General features: G+C 40.4%; 1 protein-coding gene across 1 annotated transcript; it reads left to right on the top strand.

Annotated features, from left to right (window-relative positions):
* Positions 1 to 8,333: 8,333 nt before the first annotated feature.
* On the top strand, positions 8,334 to 11,004 carry LOC114683749 (A-kinase anchor protein 3-like). The gene is given in 3 exon segments (XM_037198789.1): positions 8,334 to 9,642; positions 9,645 to 10,805; positions 10,808 to 11,004. Coding segments are annotated over 3 exon segments (2,667 nt in total).
* The last annotated feature ends 8,890 nt before the right edge of the window (positions 11,005 to 19,894 follow it).

Raw genomic sequence — 19,894 nt, forward strand, 5'->3', positions numbered from 1 at the left:
TAAAACTATTAGCATCACTACTACACTATTTGCTAAAGTATAGAATTTGTGACAATTTTAGTAAACTTTTTTCAGTAATATTTTTTTGCCTAATAGTTGCTGTATTCTAATGGCTTCCTTAGGGGATGGAGTGAGACAGCAGGGCAACAATGGCACAGACACCAGGAGTCAGTTGAAGACAAATAACAAACTCCTTTATTTAATAATGGGGAAGACCTCATATTCTCTCCTCTCAGCACCCAGTCTGTGTCACATTGTATGATAATCCCTCATTGGCTGGGCATGATCAGAAACTCTAGCAGTGACCAGGAATTCTGACAGCAGCTGTTGGTAGGCGCTCAGGCAAATTCCAGGTTAGCTCATGAGAAAGTACATTATGTATATGCCTTGGCAACTGGTTTCCTCAACCTTGTGGGCCTGTCCTACTATGTATCCAATTGTTTATTTTATTACATGGGTACTCAGGGTACTCAGGGTACTCAGCAGGAATCAGAGTTCTTTGCTCTGGCCTTGTTGACCCCACCTCAGGGGAGCTCAGCAATGGGACTGTGCCTGTCTTAGAATGGCTTGCCACACAAGGTCTTACCCATCTTTGACTATCAGCCCTTAAAGAAGGTCCATCTCTGGGGAGTCACTCTGGGTGGGAAGGGTAAGGCAGTAGTAGCCTTTTGAATTTTAGAAAGCCAGGCATACATAACCTCTTGTGGAGGGATACAAGTTGCATGTCTAAGAGCCATTAACGCATGTAGAGTTGCCTTATTTGCCACCCATTGTTGCTGGATATGCTGTAGGAGACACTTAAAAAGGAGAAATATTAAAAGCATAACCCTGCCAATCAAAACATAAGTGAAAATCCAAGAAGAATCAAACAGCATTTTTATATCATGCCAAACCTCAAAAAATAAAGAGTCAAAGGCCATATCCTCTGCCCTTATCTGATTTAATTGGAAATTTTCACATGTTAGCTATAATGAATAATACAGGAACTTAGCTGACCATGGGCCCTTAATATATTTAGCTAGCTCCTGGCCTGCTAAAGTAATGTTCCTCATTTCAAAAGGCATCATACAAAATCAGGAAAAGTGAGCGTCTACAAGTCTTCAGCCTTTAGAGGGGCAATGAGAGCAAGAAAGGGGAGTATATACATTACCAATCTTGGATTATTTCCTCCTTGGTGGAAGCAAGCTGATCTGTAGCCATGAACACATCTCTGGCTGAGACTCATATTGGTGTAGTGGCACTCTGAGGAAAAACACAAGCATACACCCACAGGTTAGTGTGTGGAGGGTGTGGGGGCTGGCAGTTGCCACTGGAGGGAGATAGGGTCTCTCCATCTCACCAGGGACAGGGGAAAATTCCTTGGCAGAGATGCCTGGTATTTGTAGGCTGGGCTGAGCCGCTTGTCATCAAAACTGAGAAAGTTCATATGGAAAAGGACATATGTTAAGGTCAGATGAGGATCTCTACTAGCCTCTAGTTAGATAGTCCTTGTCAACAGCTCCTAAAGAGCTCTGTTGGTCTTCTCTACAATGACTTGTCCCCATGGATTGTAGGGGATGCCAGTGCTATGGGAAATCTTCCACAACCCCAGAAAGTCATTGAGTTGTTAAGAGGTATAGTTAGGGTCATTGTCAGTCTTAAGTACCAAAAGTACCCCCATAACTACCATGGCTGTCTTATGTGCCTTGACAACCTTCTCCCCAGAAAGGGCAAGGGCATAAACAAAGAAGGAACATATATCTATTATCACATGAAAATATTTAAGATTGTCAAAGGGACCATGATGAATGACATCCATCTGGTAGATGATGTTAGGCAACAAGCCTCAGGGATTAAACCCTGTACACTGAAGCAGTCTTAAGGGGGCAAGAGGGGCACAAGTGGCACATGCCTGGGATAAACGTTTACATTGGGAAAATGGTAATTCTGGCAGAAGTCTCTGTATGCAAATTCTGTCAAGACAGATGTAATTGTTGGTGAAGAGCCCTGAATTGCTCTAGAAGATCCATACTGGCTGTTAATATAATGGTGTCTGTGACCTCATTTCCTTGAGCCAATATTCTGGGTAATTTGGAATGAGATCTAATATGTGAGAGGTACCAATGCTCAGGCCTCTGATTTAGGATATCTTGTAAGAGCAACATGGTGCTAGAGATAGGGGTCAGTGAGTCTTTGACTTGAAAAAAGGCCAGCACACAAACTGCTAGTACAGCGTATTGGCTGTTAGAAAAAATATTAATGGGCTCAGTCTGGCACTCCACTAGAACTTTGAGGAGGGACAATAGCTCACCTAATTGAACTGAATCAGGGTTAGGGATAACATATGTAACATCTTTGGAACCAGGACATTGGATAAGAACACCATATTTGTTTTTATTGGAATTTGAAAAGCCAGAATGGCATGAGGGATGGGAGTGGAGGAGAGTACTGCATGGAGCTGTATCTGTATTGGAAGCGTGGGGAGTTCTGCTAAGATCTTGGTTTCTGGCAAATGATTGTCAATAGTTCCTGTGGATGCTGCAACCATTTCCTGGAATGAGATAGAATCTGCCCAGATTGACTGGGTACTCTTTAAAGAAAAGGGGAAGATAACCTTATCTGGCTCTTGTCCACATGTTTTCCATGCCAGTATCCATGCCTTAAGACCAAGTTGGAAGGATTAGTAAAACTTAGAGGTGACCTTGTGTAGGTCAGAATGTGCTTGATGCATCAATAGAAGGGGCCCTGTAGATGTAACCAACTGTCTTATTAAATAAGAAACACAGAACAAATGCAAAGAAGAAAGCCAAGAGATCAGAGCTAAGAGCCTTACCCATCTGCTGCAGCTTAGCCTCTTCAGCCAAGAGACCACCTTCCTGTGTTTTTGTCTTTATATAGACTTTCTGTTCTGCCTTCTCATTGGTTGTAAACCCAAGCACATGACTGCCTCGTCACTGCCTGTCTGTACAGACCTCCAGGTCTTCTATGGTTGGTATTGAGATTAAAGGTGTGTGTCTCCAATGCTGGGTGTATCCTTGAACACAGAGATCTACCTAACTCTGCCTACCAAGTGCTGGAATTAAAGGCATGCACCACCACTGCCCAGCTTTCACTATGGCTCTAATAGCTCTGACCCCTGGGCAACTTTATTTATTAACATACAAATAAAATCACATTTCAGTACAAATAAAATATCACCATAGGGCCCAGATTGCCATAATACTCCCAAGAATCCCCTGGTGTCCAGAGGGCCATTACCAATAAGGGCCTATGAGGATCATGGTGTAGCAGCCTGGAGGTGGCTAGAATGGCTAAAACCTTTTATAGGAACACTTTAGCTTCTCGGGTAAGCCTAACCTTAGTGGAAGGACAGGTGAGGACCTCCAAAAATTAAAACAGGTATCTCATCTCTTGGTCAGGGATAGGTAATAAAGGTTTAAGCCAATTAACCATGCCACATAATTGTTGTAATTCTGAGAGTGAGCACAATTCCTTAATTTCTAATTTAAAGGAAAGGGGGCAAACCTGCTTAGCAATGGAAAAGCCTAAAAAGACAAAGCAGGGTACCATTTGGACTTTATCTTGAGCCACCATCAGATGTAACAATGCAAGATCTTCTAATACTCCCTTGGCAGTCTTTTGCAGAAAGGCTGTATCTGGGTGTGCCAAGAGAAGATCATCCATATAATGGATCAAGAGAACATCCCTGGGGATATTGACCAAAACTTGAGAAACATATAACTGGCAAATAGTGAGGCTATTCTTCATTCCTTGAGGCAAAGACTCCATTGATATCTCTTAGCTGTTTTATGCATATTAGATTCCCACACAATAAAGTCAAAATAATCTTGATCCCCTGGTGCCAGAGGAATTTGAAAAAAAGAAGTTCTTAATATCTAAAACTAGATGGAGGAGTAGCACTAGGGTGGGGGAGGCCCAGCTCTGTAGACCCCATTTTTTCGATTAGACCATTAACTACAGAAAGATCCTGCAGGAGGCAGTAGCATCCTGATTTCTTGAGGATAACAAATATGGGAGTATTGTGTTTACTTGTGAACAGTTTGATGTGTCCCATCTTTAACTCTTCTGCAACTAATTCTTTTAAAATTGACAGCTTGGATTCAATCATAGGCCACTATTCCACCCATATTTCTCTATCCAATAGCCATCACATTGGAGTGGGGCTAGGGGCCTTGATAGCAGTGGATCTCATGGGGAGAATGGCCCTTAGAATTGGGGGTGCAGATCTCATGCAGGGTTATGAAACACAAGACCTTCCTTTTCATGGACCTTAATGTCATCTAAAAAGGCCCTGTCACCTGTAGTTAGGAAAAAATCCATATCCTCCAAAATATCTCTGCCCCACAGGTGCCTAGGTACACTGGAAATGATAGGTAAATGGATCCCCAGTTGCTATCAATATTCTTCCAATGGACTGGATGCTTCATCATCTTAGAAACTTGTTGGCCTCCCACACCACTGATGGGGAGACTGAGTTCAAACTTCCAATGAGGGAAGCAAAGCACCTCAGTCTCAGTTAAAATGGTAGCATCTGTACCCATGTCAACCAAGCCTTTGACAGCTTGTGCATCAAGATAGACAGTCAGCATTGGTGAGTGTGGAAAAATGGGCATTGTCCAATAGATTTTTGGATTACCAGAGCCTCCTCTTACTGGCAGGGCTGAGTACTACCCTATCTGAAGTTTAAAGGGGCTGGTGTTTTAGCAGGCTGTGACCTGCAATCCTTTGCCCAGTGAAATCCTTTATTGCATTGGGGCATTGAGTCCTAGGTTTTGCCTGGGGATAGTCATGCCACAAATGGCCTGGTTTGCCACATCCCCAGCAAATTCTAACTACCTAGGGACCCTTGGGGATATCATTAGCATGCTGCCTGTCAGTGAGGAGAGAATCCAGGGAGGCAGTTAGAGTAGTGATGGGACCAGTGCTGGGGTTGAGATCTCTGTTGACCTGCACCTATTTATATATGTCTTCATTCTTCAGGGGTGCAACTGCATTATGGGTTTGGGAATTGAGCCCCTAAGTCAGTTGTTTAATCAGCAAATCTCTAGTGGTGCCTGCATCCATTCTGCCCTCTACTGCCTCATTGACATGGGCCAGGAAGTTGGTAAAGAGCTCCACAAGCTGCTGGATAAGATCGTGAAAATAAGCTGAGAGGTTCTGGGGAGTACAGGCTTTGAGGGCCTTGAGGGCCAGCCCTGAGACCTGTTGAAAATAGGCACTCAAGCCAATCTGTGCCTGGTGCACAACATGGACATATTCCCCATGCTCTGTGAGCATATCATAGATCACCAGGACATAAAGTAAGATGTTCGTCCAGGCCTGGAATTCTGCCTGATCATCATAGGCCAATCTCCAACTGAGAAAAAAATGCAGCCTCCAACACAGCTTTAAGTAAATGGTACCAACTGAAATTTGTTTGTAACTGCATGGACCATTGAGCAAGGACCTGTGGAAAGTAGGGGAAATCTGGACCTGACTCATTGGCTGCCTTCCAGATAAGGGAGAGGTCAGCTATGGGGGTGGGAATCCAGGGCTGAGCATTAGCATTTGGACCCACATTGACTGGAAAGGCTTCTATGGGCCTAGGACTGTCAATGGCACAAGCTGTGAGGGTTTTAAGACACCTGGCACTATGAGAGAGCAACCACCCACCTTCTGAGGCAGGTGTGTATTGGGGTAGATTGCCCCAAGAATACTTCAGTGGAGGAGTAGCTGCTAGGGGTTGTGTTGGAGCAGAGTGGGTAGCAGCACATGACTAAATGACAGCTTCCTTTTCTTTGATAGACTTAGCTGGACCCAAACTAACAGCTACATTCTCCTTGACAGATTTTGGGGGGCCCATACTGACAGCTACATTCTCTTTGACAGATTTTGTGGGGCCTATACTGACAAAATTCATGGGGCCTAAACTGTCTGTCTCCTCATTATCAGATATCATAGAGATATCTGACAGGGAAGTGGGGCGGGTGATGAAAAGTTTACCTATCTTTTAGAGGGAAACAGCAAGCAAATAATAGTCAGAGAGTAGATGTCAGTCAGTGGGGTGAAAATTTGTATTAGACCTTTATGTCTTGTGCTTAGTGGGGGACTTCCATGGTTTTTTATGCCACGGCTGTATGCTCACAAGGTGTCTCTGGACAAGGGATGGTATTCGGAAGCTGTGCCTTGATTCTACCTCCTGGAGGGTCAGTCCTTATGTGGAGGTTCTGGGCGAACTGAAACAAAAAAAAAGTGACTTCCTAATAGGATGGGCAGACAAACATGACAGACAACACATAAGAAAGAAAAAAATAGGGGTTCAAATGCTCACCTGCCAAAGGGACCAAAAGAACACAACATTGAGGGACCTTCTTACTGAAACACACCATCTTGTGTGGGGGCACTGTCAAGCACCATGAGTGAAGAGAAGGAGATGATCAGAAACTATCCTGGAAGAGAGAAAGTAACAGAAGCCCCATATTCAAGTGCCAGAAGTTGCTGCATTCTAAGGACTTCCTCAAGGGAGGGGATGAGAAGGCACAGCATCAATGGCACAGACACTGGGAGTCAGTTGAAGGCAAATAATGAACTCCTTCATTTAATAATGGATAAGGCCTTATATACCCTCCTCCAGGCACCCAGTCTCTGTCATTATCTGCTGGCCTTGTATGATCATCCCTCATTGGCTGGGCATGATCAGAAACTCTGACAGTGACCAGGAACTCTGACAGCACCTATTGCTAGGCCTTTAGGCAGATTCCAGGTTGGCTCATAAGGAAGTGGATTATGTGCAGGCCTTGTCAACTGTTTTGAGCCAATTTCCTCAACCCTATCGGCCTGTTCTACTGCACCTAATAACTTTATAGTTTTAAATTCATGTATATTTTTGCCTAATGACTTTACAATTTTAAATTCATATGCAGCAAATTATATTCCAAGAAAGTCCTTTGTATTAGTTACTTTTTGTTGTTGGGATAAGACACTGACATAAAGTGATTTGTGGAAGAAAGGGTTTATTTTTCTTTAATGTTCTAGAGGGTGAGTCTATAATGGCAGGAAGCAAGAGGCAGCTAGAGTAGGAAGCTGAGAGACCACATCTCCAGCCACATACAAGACACAGTGTAGATGTAACTAACCATCTTATTAAATAAGAAACAAAGAAACAATGTAAAAGAGAAAGCCGAGAGGTCAGAGCTCAGAGCTAAGATCTCACCCTTCCGCCTGCGGTGTCCCAGCTTCCCAAAAGAGAGCTACTTCCTGTCTGTATGTCTTTTTTATAGTATTATTGTTCTGCCTTCTCATTGGTTGTAAACCCAAACACGTGACTGCCTCGTCTGAATGTACAGCCCCCTAGGTCTTAAAGGCATATGTCTCCAATGCTGGCTGTATCCCTGAACACACAGAGATCTATGGGATTAAAGGCGTGTGCCACTACCGCCACACTCTGTCTATGGCTCTAATAGCTCTGACCCCCGGGCAACTTTATTTATTAACATACAATCAAAATCACATTTCAGTACAATTAGAAGGAAGCTGAGAGACCACATCTCCAGCCACATACAAGACACAGAGAGGGAACTGGAAGTGGAGAAAAGCAATAAATTCTAAAAGCCCACCCCCAGTGACATACTTTCTCCAGCAAGGCTCTGTGGCATAAAAGTTCCATAATCTTCTCAAATAGCATCACCAACTAGAGGGCCAAAAGTGAACATATCTGAGCCTATGGGGGACATTTCTCATCCAAACCATCACTTCTTTCAAAAAAAAAAAAAATAAAACAAAACAGAACAACAAAAACCCAACCATTATCACTTAGGAATTTTAATTTTGTTTAATCCTTCCTTCCTTCATTTACTTAAGAAATATTTTAAATGTCTGCATGCCAGGATATATCGAGAAAGCAAAATTATAGTTCACAGGCAGCCACTTTTACTTATAAACAAATTTGGATTTAAAACATCATTTTATGAGCAGTAGCAATGGCTCAACTGGTGAAGATTTTCTTGCCAAGCCTGACAGCTTGAGCTTGATCCCTCAGACCTATATTTTGGAAGAATAAAATGGACTCCTGAAGTTGTCATCTGAAATCTACACTCACAGCATGACAACCCTGCCCATGCACACTCAAAGAAAAATACTGTATTTTCTCTTTTTAAAAAATTATTTAGTGACAGGGTATGAATAAGAATGACACAACTGAGAACGGACCTGGCGGGTAGCAGGTTGTGTAGAGAAGGTAGTCTGGGAGTGAAAGCGGACTGGAGGAGAGAAAAAGAAATGGAAGGGAAAAACAGAATCCTCGTTCTGGAATGAGCTGTGAAGATCATTATATTGCTAGGGAGTCTGCATGCAAAATGGCCAGCCTTCAAAGTCCAACACTTGGTGGGCTGTTACCAGAAAGTGTCAGACAGCTCTGCGGGGTAGGGCCTGGGATAAGGAGGAGACGTGGCCCCGCACTTGCCATGTTGAAGGGAGGAAAAACTGAAAAAGCAAAGCGAGAGCCTGCACAGAATGCACAAGTCGGGGAGAGATATAGGAATGCAGAGGTGCCCTCCTCTGCCCCTGTTGCCAAAGATGCATCAACAGATCCTGTCTGAGTGCTCAGCTGGCTTTGCAGAGACCTGGAAAAAAGTACGGCAGGGTTCCAGGACTCGAGGTTCAAGCCTGGAGAGTTATCAGTTATGGAGGAAGTGCCCGTCCCGGGAGACCAACGCAAAGGTTTCTGTGCCGACTATTACAATACCACCCACAAGGGCAGTCCAGGGAGATTGCATTTCGAGATGACTCACAAGGAGATCCCTTCCAAAGGCCCCTGTGTCCTAGCTGGTAATGGGAATTCCATAGATGAAGTTTCCTTCTATGCCAACTGCCTCACAAACCTAGTGCTAGCCATGGTCCAGAAGGAGATCGATGAGAAGATTCATGGCTCTGAAAACAAATGTATCCATCAGTCGTTGTTTATGGGGGATGAGCCCACGCCCCACAAAAGCTTGAGTACAGTAGCCTCTGAGCTGGTGAATGAGACCGTCTCTGCATGTTCCAAGTACATCACTGGTGACAAAGCTCCAGGCTCTGGAGACAGAGCCTTGGGGTCAGGACAGAGCCCTAGTCTAAGATACAAAAGCACTTTGAAGATCAAGGAGAGCACCAAGGATGGCAAGTGTCCAGATGACAAGCCTGGTTCTAAGAAGTCTTTCTTCTATAAGGAAGTATTTGAATCTCAGAATGCAGGGGATGCCAAGGACGGTAGAAGGTCCTTTCCTGGAGAAAGAAAGATATTCAGGGGCCAGGACAGAACTGATGACTTTACAAGCTCTGTCAGTCAAGGGATTATGACCTATGCCAACAGTGTGGTATCTGACATGATGGTATCCATCATGAAAACCTTGAGGATCCAGGTGAAAGACACAACCATTGCCACTCTTCTGATGAAGAAGGTATTGATCAAGCATGCAAAAGAGGTTGTCTCTGATCTTATCGACTCGTTCATGAAAAACCTCCACAATGTCACAGGGAGCCTAATGACTGACACAGACTTTGTCGCAGCCGTGAAACGAAGCCTTTTTTCTCATGGAAACCAAAAGGCCACAGATATCATGGATGCCATGATGGATAAGCTGTACTGTGTGATGTTTGCCAAGAAATTCCCTGAGAGCAGGAAAGCCAGGACAAGTCTGAGAGCTATTCCCTTATCTCCATGAAATCACGGGGTGGTGACCCTAGACAACCAAACCTGAACTTTTCGATGAAATCAGAATCAAAACTGAGAGAAAGTTTGATTGCTGCATGCAAACCAGAAAAAGAGAAGACATGTGCTGAAACTCTGGGCAAGCACATTATTAAGGAGGTACTGAGCATGTGGCACATAACTCATCAAAAAGACAATTGTAAATCTCCTGACCTTGATCGTGCCACAAAGCAGGGTGCCCCTCATCAGCAAGAGGTTTCCTTTGAGTCTTCAGACTCTTGTGACTTAAGCCCTCCTCCACAGCAGCCAGAGACTTTTGAAAATTTTATGTGTCAATCAGACTCCTGGGCCAAGGACCTGATTCTGTCAGCCCTGCTTCTGGTTCAGTACCACCTGGCCCAGGGAGGAAGAATGGATGCTCAGAGCTTCCTGGAAGCTGCTGCCAGCACCAACTTCCCCGCCAACAAGCAGCCTGTAGTTCACGATGAGTCCAGACTTAAGTCTCCTCCTAAGATATGTGACCAAGAACAAACAGAAAAGAAGGATATGATGAGTGTCATCTTCAACTTTATCCGGAACTTACTCAGTGAGACCACCTTCAAGGGTAACCGAAGTGAATCCAAGGGGCAGAATGTTAAGGAAGAAGAAATCAATATGTGCGAAAGGCCTATGACCCCTCCTGCCCCGAAATTCTGTGAGGATGAGGAGACTGGTGGTGCCTTTTCTGGACTAACCAAGATGGTCGCCAACCAGCTAGATGGCTGCATGAATGGGCAGATGGTAGAACACCTCAAGGACTCTGTGATGAAGTTATGCCTCATTATTGCCAAATCTTGTGACTCTCCCTTGGCAGAGCTGGGAGATGAAAAGTGTGGGGATGCCAGCAGGCCAAATTCTGCCTTCCCAGATAACTTATATGAATGCTGCTTACCAGTCAAGGGCATGGGGACAGCTGAAACCCTCCTACAGAATGCCTACCAAACCATCCATAACCAACTGAGAGGTTTGTCAGGACAGCCGCCCCAGGGATGCAAGATACCCAAGGTCATTGTCAGCAACCACAATCTGGCTGACACTGTTCAGAACAAGCAGCTGCAATCTGTCCTGCAGTGGGTAGCTGCCTCACAGCTCAATGTCCCTATTTGTACTTTGCTGGCGATGATGAAGGAATCCAGGAGAAGCTGCTTCAGCTCTCAGCCACTGCTATGGAGAAAGGCCACAGAATTGGGGAGGTTCTGCAGTTGGTGCTGAGGTATGAGAAGGAGCAACAGCTAGATGAGGCAGTGGGAAACATCCTGCGACTACAGCTGCTGGACTGGCTGATGGAAAACCTGTGATTGGGGTCCCACCTGGTGTTCCAGCAGTAGGCCATGTCCCCACTCCCTGTCACACAGAACCCTAAAGTTCCCTTCACACTCCCCACACCAGATGCACCATCTAACACTACTCACTGGATTTTGAAAATTTTCTTTTCCATGCGAGCAAGGACATAAATAAAAATATTACAATTAAAGGGCAAACAAAAAATTATTTAGTGACAGGGTATGAATAAGAATGACCCTCATAGGCACATATATTTGAGTACTTAGGGAGTGGCACTATTTGAAAAGATTAGAAGGTATAGCCTTGTTGGAGTAAGTGTGTTCTTGTTGGAGGAAATATCACTGGTGATGGATTTTGAGTTCTCAAAATGTCCATTCTCTGACCAGAATTTCTCTCCTCTATCTACCCGTGGATCCTCCCAGCTACTGCTCCAGCAACATGTTTGCCTGTGTGCTACCATGTTCCCTGCCATAATGAGAATGATATAAATCTCTGAAACTGTAAGCAAGCCCCAAATAAATGCTTTCTTTTATAAAAGTTGTCATGGTTCTGCTATCTTTTCATAGCAATAGAATACTGACTAAGGCACAGAGTCTTATTAGGAGGCTTAAATTGGCTTGGAAGTTGTAATTCTCCTGATTTAGCCTGCTGAATACTGGGATTACAAGTGTGTTATTTTTCCCATTTGGAACTGAATGGCCATAAGTAGAGTAAGAAATTATCTTCTCCATGAAAATGTCATTTATTAACAAACTCATTAACAATTACCATCTCTCATTTTAAATGCCTTCTTAAAAATACTTTTGTGAATAAATAATCTCAAAACTATTTTCCCTTGACATTCCTATTCTGTTTATTTTCTGATTCTGTGTGTAGTTGGAATTTTCTTTGGGCCACCAACCAGCTCCCAAATTAAGTAATGGAGATTTATTATTGATTATGAATTCTCAGCCTTAATTTAGGACTGTCACACTAGCTCTTTTGACTTGATTTAAACTGTTGCTATCCATCCTTGGGGCTTTCTACATTTCTTTCATTCTGTATATCCTAATTTTCTTGTGTTCTCTGTCTCTGGTGAACTGGCTCCTGGCATCTTCCTGGAATCTCTTTTTCTTTCTCCCCCAAGCCTAAATTCTTCCTCCTACTTACTCCCCCAGCCCATAAGTCTCACCTATACTTCCTCCACTATTGGCTGCTCAGATTTTTATTAGACCAATCAGGTGCCTTAGGTAGTCAAGGTAAAGTCAAATTAAAGGAGCAATATATATTTACATAATTAAACAAATATTATGTAACACTATGGAATATTTAAGATAAAATTTCATATGTATTCTGCTCTGGTAGAGTTTGCCATGTGAGGCACTAACTGAAGGGAAAAATGGCACATGACCCAAAAAAGCTTACCTCAGCCAAAGCCCTTATCATTAATAGGTGTTTAAGTAATACATTGCTTAAATTCATAGCTATTATAAAGTTCTAAATGTAGAGGATTTTTGTGATGAGTCTGTGTTCTCAGAGTAGTACCCGAAGAGATGGCTTAGCATTTAACAGAACTTTCTATTCAATCACAAGGACTGGAATTTGGATCACAGCACCCATATACCAAGCTGGACATTCTCTGTAGGCCTGTAACTCCAGCTCAAAGGGAGATAGAGGCAGGGCTATTGTTGGAGTATAGCTTCCTATCTTCTAAAACAAACAAACAAACAAACAAACAAACAAGCAAACAAAAACCAGGATCTATGGCTTCAGGAGAGACACCTCCCACCCCTGCCTGTATCTCAATGGAATGTGGGAAGAATAATAGAGAAGGATACACAATACCTTCTTTAGGCACCTTCACAAATGTGCACATACACTTACACAAAGACACACACATACAAAAAACAAACAAACAAAAAACATATTTACCTTCAAAAACTTTTTTGAAAAAGAAAGAAAACAAGGAGTCTCAATTTTATCTTTGTTAAAATAAACAGTTCACTGCTAAAACACTTTATCATGCCTTACCAATTTCTGTCATTGTAAGAATAAATATCATTTATATTTTACATTAATTTTAAATGCATCAAATCACAGAATAAAATCAGACTGTTTATTCAGTTTATGATGCCCTGAATAAAAAATGGAATGGAACACAGTTATTAATGTTTTTCTGCTTAATGACAGTTAACATTTTATATTAGTCGAATAATTTAAGGTATAAAGGAAAACATATTCTTAGAAAGTTGACATTATGTTACATTAAGGGTTTTATCTATAGTTTCCAACTTGAGGAGTTCTAGAAAAGATACCCAAATAAATTGTCCTAAAGAAATATCATTCTGGCATTGGAGAGATTGCATAGTGGTTAGGAGCAATGGACAGAGCTCCTCTTCCAGGGAAGACATTTTATTCTCAACACCCTCTTGGCAGCTTGAAATTATCTGTGACTCCAGTTTTATGGGATCATATGCAAGCACTGGACATGTAAGCTATCCACAGACATACATGCAGGCAAAATACCCATACACATAAAATTAAATTAAATTTAAAAAGGAATACTATTCATCACCTTCTCCACCTCCTGAAAAGAATGTAATGGTTACTACTAAAATATTTTTTCTTTTTCTTTGTGAACATTTTATTCACTTATTTTTGCATATATTTCCTTGTTGTAGGTATAGTACCAGGGTTGAATATGCCATCGTACATGTGTAGAGTTTATGGGACAATATTTAGACATCAGATCTCTCCTGCCACCATGTGGGTTCTCACCAGAAATCAGGTCACAGGCATGTTTACTTGCTGACCCAACTTTCAAGCCCTAGGAGAGGAAGAGGAAATAATATATTTGAATTTAGGAGGGAATATTTGCAAACCATATTTATGGTAGCATTGATCATTGTTTTGGGGAAGATGAAAAATATTTTTTAAAAGAAGGCAAGAGTGGGATTAATAATAGTTGTTCTAAAGAAAAAAAGTCGTTCATAGAGACTATCCTCTGTATTTCATATTACCTCATTTTGCAGATAATGAAATAAGCTTCATGGAGTTATGTCACTAACTAATCCTGACTACAATGTATATAATCCACATATTTAGGTGTTATTTTTGTTTCGTTGTATTACTGTTTCCTGACTTTAGTTAAAGTGATAATTAAAATATTTTTATTGCCTAGTTTTTAGTCTATTTTGTATCTAGTAAATACATGTAGACTTCTTAAAATTATATTATTTTCATATATCCTAAAAACTCATTTCATTTGAAATTTATCAGAACTGCAACCTCTTTAATATATTCTATAATTTTAAATCAAACCAATTTGTGTAGATTAATTACTAAATGGATTATAGACTAATTTCTAAATAATCTTATTAAATAAGAAACACAGAGCCAAATATAGGGGTGAAAGCCTTAGAAATCAGAGAAATAGAGACACCATCTAGCCTTAACTTACCCCACCACCATAGTTTCCCAAGAGAGCTACTTCCTGTCTAACTTGCACCTTTATTGCCTTCCTGTTCTGCCCTCTGATTGGCTTTTAGCCCACCTGCCTCACTTCCTTGTCATTGCCTGTCTGTACAGACCTCCAGGTCTCTATGGTTGATACTAGGATTAAAGGCATGTGTCACCATGCTTGGCTGTTCCCTAGTATGCCCTTAAACACACAGAGACCCTGACTGCCATGTGATTAGATTAAGGGCATGTGCTACCATTGCCTGAATTCTATGTTTAACTAAAAATGGCTGGCTATGTCCTTTGATCTCCAGGCAAACTTTATTTATTAACATACAAATAAAATATCACCACATTTCAGCACAAATAAAATATCACCACAAATTTGAGACTTTTGAATTTAAAAATCTTAAAATGCTAAGGCATGTAAACACACTGTGATGTTTACGACAGTATAAACCATTGGTTTAATTTACTAAAGAGATTTATACTAAAAGGTATTTCTTTGCTACAACTTTAAAAACTTATTCTAATATCAGTAGGATGTTTCTTCATACTTGTGAGCATTGATAATGCTATGACCAATTTTAAGTACATCTGTGTATCAAAAGAAGTTATGGTAATTTTGACATACTAATAATAACCACAAAGATAAGCTAATTTTTTACTGGGTGCTTAAAACTGCCATCATTATGATGTGCTTTCAAATAGTCCTTAAAGGACTATTTCACTATGTTTTGAAATTATATTTTTATTTAGCAAATGCTGTCTTAAACTATTTAATTGTATTGCGTGACTTCAAATTTTATGTGGGCTTCTACCCCACCACAACTATTCTTCCCATAGTCTCATTCCCATTATATAGCTTCTGGCATTATGAAATTGAAACCTTTATGTTTTCCTATATATTAGCTCTCTGCTTTTGCCATATAAGGGATATTATTTAGGTTTACTTAGTTAATATCTAACTTAATTTTATTCTACTCTTTTCATATTTATGTTTTAGCCATCCTAATCGAAAAGTTGTTAGTGACCCAATACAGATATTGTCATGCTTGAACTTCATGAATATAATTATTTTTCAACTTCCAGATGCAGGCTTTATAGTAAAGAGCCAAGAATTTTCAGGGAGAAAGGAAACTCTATAAGATTCTATCAAAGGACTCATCTATATCTAAGCTCAGAAAGAATTTGACCCGAATTTCTGACAGGGCTGTGTCTAATGAGCATTGAAACAATTTCACTAACAGAAACAAGATATAAAAAATTTCTTCAACATATTAAAAATATTGTAGGTATTTTATAGGTTAATTGACAGTTTTAGTATCATTGCATATCATTATCATTTACAAAGAACAATTTAACAAAATAATAATAAAATGAATAACACCTTGATATGTAGTGGGAGAACTAATATAAAATTAGCAAATATGCAAAATAATTGTTCAAGAAGCTTTAATGAAGTAACCAATGGATTTAAGAATGGCATTAAAAACTCATCAGTAATAAAATCAAACAGAGTTTTCTTCTATTGCTCTACCATCTAACTCTTATTTCAGGCACTGACATTCAGCATGCCATCTTAAAATTAGATTCATAAAATGAAGAATATAAAACCTTAAAATAGTAGTGATAAATATTAGAGACTGTATCTATTTTAAATAAAATTATTACTTCACTTATGCTTACTTTTATTAAAGTAATATTTTCTAATAGCAATTATACTTATCTTAACATTTTAGTAATTTCAATAAAAAGTCTTTTTTTTTTTTCAAACTGGTAATGTCATTTCTGAATGCATTAATAGAATCAATTGAATTGTGAATGGTTACTAATATTAGAAAATATTCAATGTTTAAATTAGTATATTAATGATTTGGTAGTTGGAATGAAAATATATTGGTAAAGAGAATGTCTCTTATAAAGATTCATATACCTACATATTATATATGTGTATATACATGTATATAAGCATATATATATATATATATATATATATGTACATGCTATATTTTATCTCTAAAATGATAAATATGTTCTTAAGTGAGGCAAATTTATTCATTATAGTTTCATAAGAAAATGGTTTCATCTTCAGTGTCTTCCACACACAATAGGAATAAAGCACATACGAACTCACAGAGACTGTGGGAGCACATACAAAACTTTCACTAGTTCAAGCAAGATGGGGTCCCAACATTGAAAAGGGAAAATATACATGGAAACTATCTTCATTTGAGACCCACTAGCAAAGAATAAAACAGTTTTCTCCAACGGAGTGTCAATGATTATGTCAACCATATTCCTGGGCAGGATTTAAGCTCAGGTACAGTTGGCCAACACAAAATTATATCAATGTTATAATGCTATTTTTGTGGATTGTTTGTTTTGTTTTGCTATGTTTGGTCTCTTTTTTTATTTTAAATATTGGACTTTAGTCTGTGTTTTCTTTTGTAATTTTCTGTGGCTTTTTTGTTTTTGTTTTTTCTTTTTTTAATAAGAGAGAGAAAGGAATATAAAATTGGTTGGCATGGAAGTTGGAAAGATCTCAGGGAGGGGAAAACATGATCAAAATGCTTTGTATGAAAAGTAATTGAAAATAATAATAAAAATAAAAATATTTACTCTTAATAACAATTAAAAATAGGTATGACTTTTAAAAATTGCCCACAAACCATCATTGCAAAGAACTCTCAAGTTCTTAGAATAGCAAGAAAAGACATTCTATCTCAATTTTGCGCATATATTTTTGACTCATAAGGTTAATCCCAGTGAACAAGCTTAAAGGCCATTACCCAAGTGCTTTGGTAAAATTAAGCAAGCTTTATTTTCTGTTGGGTATCTCTCTAATGCAAAATAATAGCATCAAACACAGGAGAGGGTCGGATTTATATAGTCCAAAATACTGCAAAACTAGGGGTTTTTAAAGGTCTGGGTGATTCCCAGAGTTTTGGTTACACAGGCCTAGGCTGAACATTTCAAAATTGTTTGGCAGAACATCTTATCTTATCAGGATACATTCAAGTGTGAGTCAAATTCCACAGGGTGGGGAGCATGTTGAATTTCAGAAACAGATTAAAGCACTGCCCACTTGAATTTTGAAGCAAAAAATGAAGTTATTCTGACCTTGTAAGAAAATGGTTTCCATCCTTAAGTCAGGCTGATCCATCAATAGTAAGGACAAAGACATCTCCCCAAAGGTATGTGATAGCCAATTTTGGTAGTCAGCTTTACACACTTGGGAAGAGGAAACCTCAGTTGAAAAATTGATTCTATCAGACTGTTACGTCGTCCTGTCTATTGGGCACTGACTAATGATTGATGTATGAAAAGACTTGAGCTCTTATCTTGGTTTCTCTTGATAATGGACTGACTACAAATAAACAGTTTCCTCTCCAAGACAGTCTTGGTCAGTATGTAAACACAGCAACCAAAACAACCTAAAACTATGAACTTTGTTACTTTCTTAAGTGCTGTTTTCAAGTTTTATTTGTTTGTTTTATTTTTATTTTTAAATACTTTATTAATTCTTTGAGAATTACATACTGTTGTTAATTGCTTTGGCTCTTTTGGGAGACCCACCACCCAGCTCCCAAATAAATACACACAGAAATTAATTCTTACTTATGAATGTCCACTCTTAGCTTGACTTGTTGCTAGCTAGCTTTTCTTAACCTAAAATTATTCCACCATCTTTTGCCTCAGGACTTTCCCCATTCTCATACTTCTGTAAATCTAACTCTTATTCTGTAGCTTCTTTGGTGACTGGGTGGCTGGCCCTTGATGTCCTTCTCCTTCTCTGGTTATTTCTAGATCTTTCTCTCTCCCAGACTTCTCCTATATATTCTGTCTGCCAGCCACACTCATCCTTTCTCCTGCTTTGCCATTGGCCATTCAGCTTTTTATTAGACCATCAGGTGTTTTAGACAGGCATAGTAACACAGCTTCACAGAGTTAAACAAATGCAACATAAACAAAAGTAACACACCTTAAGCTATGAAGTGAGTTAGAGATCAGCCCAAGATACATGCAATATTGTCTCAAAAACAAGCATGGTGTGGACTGCTCTGTAAGAAAGGCTTATTTCACAAGAGACCATATGTCCCTTTGTGTTAGTTAGGCATCAGATATGCTACTAAATACCTCTATCACTGATCTCCATCCATAGTTGCTTCAGAAGATCTCATGGTGACCCATGTCAAGGGCATCACCTCTTCTTGTTTTTATTTAGATAAATTTTTATGCTATGTATCCCTGACTGGCCTTGAAGTTGTGAAGTTGCTCATGACTCAGCTTCCAAGGAGCTGGATTCACAATGATAAACCACTGTTTTCAGTTATGTAACACGAATTGCTAAATGGTCTTATTAATAAAAAACCTAGAACCAGATATTGGGGTAAAAGCTGAAAGATCAGAGAGGCAGAACAGCAAGCCACTAGATCTGCTGAAAGAGTGAGCTCCTCTCTTCAACCTGCCTTATCACTTCCTCTCTCTGCCTAACTCTATCACTTCCTGTCCATCTGTACAGACCTCCAGGCCTCTGTGGATAACTAGTGGCTAGCTACTCCTTCTGATTTTCAGGAAAGCTTTATTGGGGTACACAATAGATCACCACACAGTTATTTTGCTACTTTGGAAGTTTTGTGTGTTTTGAGACAGTGTAATTGAAAGTTTTCCTGTGTCCCATATAGAATTACACCTCAGGACTGGAAAGAATTAGTTTAATTGCTTTTTCATGATTTTCTTCCAGGACTTTATTGTTTTCTTCTAATTTGTTTGCCCTTTCCTCTAGTTGTTTATAGCGTTCTTCCCATTTTTTTTTTCTCTACATAAGCCTCTACCTTCTTCATGATGTTATTCATAAGGCTGTTTACTTCTGCTTCTTCCAATTTTGAAGTTCAGGTCTAGATGTTGGAGGCGGGCTAGGTTCTGGTGATGCTGTATTGCTCTTCATTTTGTTGTATGTACTTCTGCCTTGACGTCTGCCCATCTCCTTGTGGTTTGTTCTTGGTCTTATCAGTGCACTTGGTTCAGACAGGAAGTCTCTCTCTCTTGTCGAGATGGGAACTCTCTTGTCCAAATGAGAACTCCGAGGCAGGATGGAAGCTCTCTTATCTAGATGGGAAGTCTGGGGCAGGATGAGAGCTTTTGTCCAGACAGGAAGTCCGGGGCAGGATGGGCGCTCTTGTCCAGAAGGGAAGTCGGGGCAGGATGGGAGCTGGGTGCCAGTCTCTAAGTCTCAGGAAGTGGCTGGGGTCTCGGGCAGATGGGCGTGGGGGCAGGGTGTAGAGATTACAGGGTCGGACAGGGGTCTGGGAGAAGGGGATCCTTCCAGGTGGGGCTAGAAGCGAACCTGCCCAGTGACCAGAACCTGGGGCCAAGTTGGGCAGGTCTTCCCCAGAGCCAGGACACTCACCTCTGTTCCTGAAGGGAAGTTGAGGGCAGGATGGGAGCTGGGGGCTGGTCTCT

The sequence above is a fragment of the Peromyscus leucopus genome, chromosome X (assembly GCF_004664715.2).
Source record: "Peromyscus leucopus breed LL Stock chromosome X, UCI_PerLeu_2.1, whole genome shotgun sequence".
Classification (NCBI taxonomy): Eukaryota; Metazoa; Chordata; class Mammalia; order Rodentia; family Cricetidae; genus Peromyscus; species Peromyscus leucopus.